The 7485-nt window shown below is 43.4% G+C and overlaps 1 protein-coding gene across 1 annotated transcript in view; it reads left to right on the plus strand.

The window, feature by feature from the left end:
• Window positions 1–7485, plus strand: part of Kl (klotho) — a 38339-nt gene that overhangs the window by 25222 nt on the left and 5632 nt on the right. Inside the window, exons 2-3 of the mRNA XM_031342474.1 lie at window positions 373–883; window positions 2184–2452. Of these exons, the coding sequence (XP_031198334.1) occupies window positions 373–883; window positions 2184–2452 (780 nt within the window). The remainder of the gene's footprint in view (window positions 1–372; window positions 884–2183; window positions 2453–7485) is intronic.

Raw genomic sequence — 7485 nt, forward strand, 5'->3', positions numbered from 1 at the left:
TTTTTTTTTTTTTCTCAAGCCTGCAAATTAAAAAGTACATAATCCAAAGATAACTTAACAGTAAGTATTATAAAAAATTCTTAGTTTATGAATTTTTCCAATGTGAATCGTAACTACCCATTCAATACAATGATTTTACGTTTTTCCACTAGCTGCTGAAACACACTGGAAATCTCTCAGATCAGAGTGACAGCTCTCTGCAGGATGGTCTTCCTTGAAATAACTTATTGGCTTTAGATGACTGTTGTATCACAGGCTAGTCACTGTGTTAGGTCAGATGGAAATCAGGCATCAGTGGGGCTGGGAATCCAGTAAATATTGCATACTTCCTTGCAATCAGGGAGAAATTCACCATGTTCTTTTTCTCCATAGGCTCATGCCAAAATCTGGCATCTCTACAACACCTCTTTCCGCCCCACTCAGGGAGGCCAGGTGTCCATCGCCTTAGGCTCCCATTGGATCAGTCCTCGAAGAATGACTGACCATAATATCAGAGAATGCCAGAAGTCTCTTGACTTTGTGCTAGGCTGGTTTGCCAAACCCATATTTATCGATGGCGACTACCCAGAGAGTATGAAGAGCAACCTCTCATCTCTTCTGCCCGATTTTACTGAATCTGAGAAGAAGTTCATCAGAGGAACTGCTGATTTTTTTGCTCTCTCCTTCGGACCAACCTTGAGCTTTCAACTATTGGACCCTAACATGAAGTTCCGCCAATTGGAGTCTCCCAGCCTGAGGCAGCTTCTGTCTTGGATAGATCTGGAATATAACCACCCTCAAATATTTATTGTGGAAAATGGTTGGTTTGTCTCAGGGACCACCAAAAGAGATGATGCCAAATACATGTATTATCTCAAGAAGTTCATAATGGAAACCTTAAAAGGTAGGCTTTCAAGTAAAATTCCCATATTTTGCCAAAATTCACACATGCATACTCCCACATGCACACCCACACACCCACCACATACACCCTCCTACACACATACACCCCCACATACACACATATCACATACCACACACACCATACCATATACACACATTACATACATACACACATCATATATGCATACATCACACACACACCATACCATATATACATTCACATTAACACATCACATACTGCATACCATGATACACATCACACATAACATACACCACACATATCATACACATACCAAACACACATACACAGTTTAAGCAGTAGGGAGAATATATTTATGTAACTCTGCTCTCATTTGAGCCCTTCAGAAACTTAATTTTCAAAGTTCCATAAAAGGAACTTCGATAATTTGCTGATAAGACAACAAAACAAGGTTAATATTTAAAATCAATGGACTCACAGTCTCTCATCTACGTTGTTAGATTATATAACATAGTATTAAAAAAATCTCAGACTATCTAGCTCTCTCTCTTTCTTTCTAGTTCATTTGTTTTAGCTGAATAACATGCTTTTTCCTTAATTGTTTTTATTCTTTGAAATCTCCATACATTTCTACAATGTATGTTGATCATTTATTACCACCACTAGCTCCCTCTTTCAACAACAAAAGCAAGAGGAATATTCATATGACCTGGGTAAACTGAGCTTTAAGGACTATGGAAGTGGGTCAGATGTAGCATACTTGCCTGACACCCCAAGGCCTTTGGTCCCATCCACAGCACGAGAAGAAAGAGACACGAGTCACAATGTTAGGTGCCCAGGTTAGGAACAACAAGCTATCCTAGTACTTTTGGGAATAAGAACCCTGTGGAGGTCAAACTATCTATGAAGACATTGCCTGGGGAAGCCATCTACATTTGATGAGAGCCTTTTGTGAACAAGAAAAAAAAATGTTCACCAAACAAGAAACATTACACCTGACTTATTTCTGTCTTTCTTTTTTTTTTATCTTTATATATGCGAATTTCTGCCTGCATATGCGTATGTGCACCACATGCATGCAATGCCCACAGAGGCCAGAGAGGGCATTAGATCCCTTGCACCTGAATTATAGTTCTGAGCCACCATGTGGGCGCTGGGAACCAAACGTGGATCCTCTGGGAGAGTGGCCAGTGCTTTTAACCACTGAGCCATCTCTCCAGTCCCTTGCCTTGCTTCTTGAAGTGGGAAAACCCCTGTCTGCTCTAGTCACACAATGCCCAGTGGGAGATGACACCGCTCTTGTCTTCTTTTCCCTCTGCAGCCATCAGGCTGGATGGGGTCGACGTCATTGGGTACACCGCGTGGTCCCTCATGGATGGTTTCGAGTGGCACAGGGGCTACAGCATCCGGCGAGGACTCTTCTATGTCGACTTTCTGAGCCAGGATAAGGAGCTGTTGCCCAAGTCTTCAGCCTTGTTCTACCAAAAGCTGATAGAGGACAATGGCTTCCCTCCTTTACCTGAAAACCAGCCCCTAGAAGGGACATTTCCCTGTGACTTTGCTTGGGGAGTTGTTGACAACTACATTCAAGTAAGTCAGTCGACAAAACCGGTCAGCAGTATCAGCCTCTTGCTTCCTCAGTAAGCTCTTGCCATGGCACAGTGTTGGGACTTTGAGTCTAACAGGGTTCCCCAGTGAGCTTGTGAACTACATAGTCCAGAATGCTTTAGTCTTGAAACATCTTTCAATCTACATCTTGCACTCTCCATTAAGTCCAAAGGGAAACAGATTCAAAACATGAATATGTAAGCTCTGTTAAGACAATACAAAGATAAGGCACTTACTTCCCTTTAGTGTTTCATCTGAAATCCTTGCTCAGGAAGTTAAGTTTCGCATAAATAAGATTCAACACAGAAGTCCAGAGAATCTCAGGGATGCCGCTGAGAATGGATGTGGGTGGAGCATTTAGCAGATTCCTTCTCACCGTAAATGCCCAACTCCAGGCTCTTAGAAGACACCTCAGGAGAGCAAACCTGTGCCTCAATGATGTATTGATAGCACCGAGGCACTCCAAAATGATCAATTGGTATTTATTGAGCATCAACGGTGTAGGAAGTCCTCAAAACTGTTTGTAGTTTCTCCAGTGTTAAAGTGACCTGTTTCTTGTGGTTTGACCAAATACTTTACATAAGCACTTGCTGACTGCCAATTGCATATAAAACCCTGTGTGAGTTGCTGGGTTACCCTTATGAGGAAGAGGAGAGTTAGGTATCTATAGCTAGATCTCCAGGTTTGGTATGTTGGATTCTAGCTTAGTGGTTCTCAGCCTGCCTTGTGCTGTGACCCTTTAATACTGTTCCTCATGTTGTGGTGACCCTGAGCCCCGGGATTTCTTTTGTTGCTACTTCATAACTGTAATTTTGCTACTGCTATGGATTGTAATATAAATCGCTGTGTTTTCTGATGGACTTAAGCAACCCTGTGAAAGGGTTGTTTGACCCTCAAAGGGCTGTGACCCACAGGTGGAGAACCACTGATTTAGCCCATAAGGATGGGCTACAAGTTGTAGCTTTGAAAGAAACCTTCAGGAAAATGCTTAGGTCCAAGGAGAGGCCTTCTTATTGGAATGGGTTTTTGATTTCCTGTAGATATTGAAATGCTTTGTTTTGTTTGGAAGTACATTGTGTATCCATGATATATTTCTGCTCCTGTTGACGTATGGTGTTCTTTTGGCTGTTAGACTTATGTAGCTCAATCTAGAGGTGATTTTGGACTTAGAGCCTCTCCTTACCTTCAAAAGACGGCTGAGAAAATGTTGAATGGCTGTACTGAGGCCTGGGATGGCTCCCGTTGGGCTTCATGGTCTTGTTTTCCAGCTTGGTACTATTGACAGCTGGTTGAACAGTGAGGTGCTGGGGTCTACTGGAAGAGGTCTTTAGATCACAAAGGGCATGTCCTGGAAGAGAGTAGTGAGACCTCAACCCCTTTCTCTTCCTTTTTCTCCCATTTAATCATGACACGAGCAGTTTGTCATACTCTGTGTCCCCCGCTGTGGTGTACCAGCTCTCCATGGTCCCCTAAACAATGAGGCCCATTGACTATTGACTGAGCATCCAAAGCCCTGAGCCCAAATCAGCCTCATCTCTTTAACTTGGTCTTCCCAGATTTGCTAGAACTGATGGGATGCTAGCCAAAACCATGAAGATGTCTGAGAGCCAGAGACAGCCATGCCAGCACTATCCTGCTCAGTGTGAGATTGTCCTGCTCCATCTCCCTCCTTCTCCCTCAGGACAAGGCTATCTGGAATGTCCTATCCTAATTCATCAGAGCCTACTGTGAAGTCTAGGTAGGCTCTAACGTGGCAGAAATGGGGGCATTGAAGAAGGAGGAAGAAGATAAATGTGCCCTACAACCCCTTCCACTTTACCTTTGTTAGGGTCAGGAGTAGGTTAGATGCTTGTTGTATTTCTTTATCTCTTGAGAGGTTCCTGCTGGCCATGTCCCTGCACTGGAGGCTCATACACACCATCTGGCATAACAGCTGGAGTGTGCCAAGTGACTTCAAGTACAGATAGTACTCAGACTCGCATCTGTGCAGTGAGGCAGGGCTGTGTGGGAAAGCCATCTTCCTCCCACTCTGTTCCCTGAGGATGTGTTGTGTCTTCACTTTAGGAATGAGTGCTAGGGTTTTTGTTCGATGTTCTTGAAAGATTAGGGCAAGCGCAATCAGAACCAGAATCATGGCAGTGAATAGGGAATGGGGAGAGAAGTCTTGCTTTGTTTTTGAGTTTGTTATTTCTTCATTTTTCAGGGCCTTGTACCTGCTAGTCGCTGTCACTGAGTCACACTGTCCAACTCTTAAGGCTGTATCAGGATCTTATCTGACATCAGCAATGAAGTGGCCCCAGACCCTCTCTCTGGCTGTACTGTCCTTTGAGATCATCTACTCAGGGTGTCTGACCCGTTACATGTTCAAGGTCCTCTGTGTCCTCTGTGAACACGACCCAAACCCCAAAGCCACTCTCAACCCTGCTGTAGTTGTGGTGCTCTGGAAGCTCCCAGGCCGGTGGGAGCAGGCTACAGCTAGGGTTTACTTCTGTCTGCCCATGCTGCTGGCTTTCCTCTCAAGACAACTCCCTGGCTGACAAAGTCAGAATGCCTGCTTTGTTCTCTCAGTGTGAGCTGGGTGTCTTTGTGACAAGCAGTGCTCAGCCCTTCTACCACATTACATTATGTTAATGTCTCAAGAAGTGATATTTTTATTAATTCTTTGGGAATAGTGAATTTGGATCATATTTACCTCCTCCTATTATTCCCCTAACTTCTTCCAGTTCCATTCACATTTTCCCAAACCCCAAACTTCACATTGTCCCCCACCCCTCTTTAAATGGACCTTTACCGTGATTTGTACTGTCTATGTAATCCTGGTGGGGGGCATCCACTAGAATGTGGTCCACCTACCAAGACCTACATCCTTAAGGGAAATTGACTCTCCCTGCCCTAGAAGACATTATCTCTCCATAGTGATGCAGGAGTGGACACTCAAGAACCCTCTTTTCTTTCTTTCCTCCTTCCTTCCTTCCTTCCTTTCTCTCTTTCTTTCTTTCTTCCTTCCTTCCTCCCTTTCTTTCCCTCCTTCCTCTCTCCTCCCTTCCTCCTTTATTTCTTTCTTCCTTTCTTTTTTTATGTTACCACGCTGACCGCCTTGGTTCTGTGTAAGTTCATGAGTGCAGGGATTCTGTCATGGCTGGAAGATACTATCTCTGGTTCTCCCCATCTCTGCTCTGACAACCTTCCTGTCCTTCTTAGATGGTCCCCGAGTTGTGAGTTTCTGCACCAAGAAACTTTGAGAAGTGATTTAAAAAAAAAAAAAAACCCACAGTTTCTCTTTTTCCCTCCCAGTTAGTGCTCCACACTCAAGAGTTGCAGCATACATTTCACCCAAATAATTAAAAACACTCCCCTAAGCCAGGCAGTGGTGGTGCATGACTTGAATCCTAGCACTCAGAAGGTAGAGGTAGGTGGATCTTTGTGAGTTTGAGGCCAGCCTGGTCCACAGAGTAAGTTTCAAGACAGTCAGGGCTACATAGAGAAACCCTGTTTTGAAAAACAAAACAAAAACAAAATAGAGAGTGTGTGTGTGTGTGTGTGTGTGTGTATCCCCATAGCTGCATACCACCTGTTAGAAGTTTGTAGCTGGGCACAATCAAAAGGGGGGGTCACTTTACTCAGATCCAGTGTCCCAGCTGCTGAGTTTGTTGGCTCATAGCTACTGGTGCTGCTAGTTGACCAAAGTGAAGCATGTTACATACAACATGCAGCATCATGGTTTTCCACTCCTGTGAGGAGAGACTTTTATCAATAACAAGTTAAATGTGTGTTGTGTACTTAACCTTCCTCAAAGACCTATTTTTACTTTTTAGCGAAACCTAACTGATGAAAGTTAGAGGGGTGTTTGCCTGCGCACTTATTTCTACGACTTTCCTAGTTTGGAGAACTGACCCCACCCCCCACCATCTTACATAGTCTTTCATACTTGTTTTTAGTTAGACTCAGTAGAAATTGTCTTTTCTGGGATGGTTCTGGTAGAGAAGTTATGAATTTAGTCCATTCAGAGTTGAATAAAAATAATCCAGAAAGTTGCCCCCGGCTCTGAAGACCTGAACCTTAGAAGACTATGCACGCGAGTGTTTTTCTTGCGAAGCTGAGACTGAAGCATTTGTGGGCACTTGGCAGTGGGAGGGACTCTGACACATTCATTCCCTCAGCATTGGAAATGTGTGTGGGTGAGTCATGGGTCTCCAGAAAGGCAGTTTCCCTCAGACCCTTTTTTTAAAAATTAATTTATTTATGTATTTATGTATTTATTTATTTTTTATTGCTCTCCTTTGTAAACACAGTGCTTGCCCTGCCCCTTGAAGAACAACATGTTTACACCTGACAAAACCTGGGCCAGAGATTCAAGAACAGGGTTCACTGAACTCCTTCTTTTGTGGGCAGGGCAGATGAAGGCACCTGTTCTCACAGGACTATTTCAGAGCAAAACCCAGCTTAGCTTGCCACTGTGAGGTGGTCTGTCCTGTTCTGTGCAAGCCACAAGATTTTCTGATGCTGCTTACACACTTGGCCTACATTTCCTAGAGACTGTTTTCATTTTTGTAGGCTTACATATTTCATGGCTTAGAAGAGTCAAACCCCAAAAACCACACTTTAAAAGTCTCCTGTGGATTTGGTTGTTGTTCTCAATAGTTTGGGTCTGGGTTTTTGTTGTTGTTGTTGTTGTTGTTGTTGTTGTTGTTTGTTTTTTTTTTTGACAGGGTTTCTCTGTGTAGCTCTGACTGTCCTAGAACTCACTCTGTAGACCAGGCTCGCCTTGAACTCTGCCTCTGCCTCCAGAGTGCTGAGATTAAAAGTGTGCTGCCACCACTGCCTAACTGTGTTATCTAAGTTTTTTTTCATCATCTCTTAAGCCAACAAAAGGCAACAGTTACACATACTCGACAACCATAACAAGCTCAATTCAGATTGTAATTTTAACAAGCACAGTTAAGTAGCACGTGTCACTTCGTTTTCTGACTTCAAACTACTCATGAGCAAATGTTCTTAATTTCTTTCTTTCTTTT

Source organism: Mastomys coucha, unplaced genomic scaffold (genome assembly GCF_008632895.1).
Source record: "Mastomys coucha isolate ucsf_1 unplaced genomic scaffold, UCSF_Mcou_1 pScaffold22, whole genome shotgun sequence".
Taxonomy (NCBI): Eukaryota; Metazoa; Chordata; class Mammalia; order Rodentia; family Muridae; genus Mastomys; species Mastomys coucha.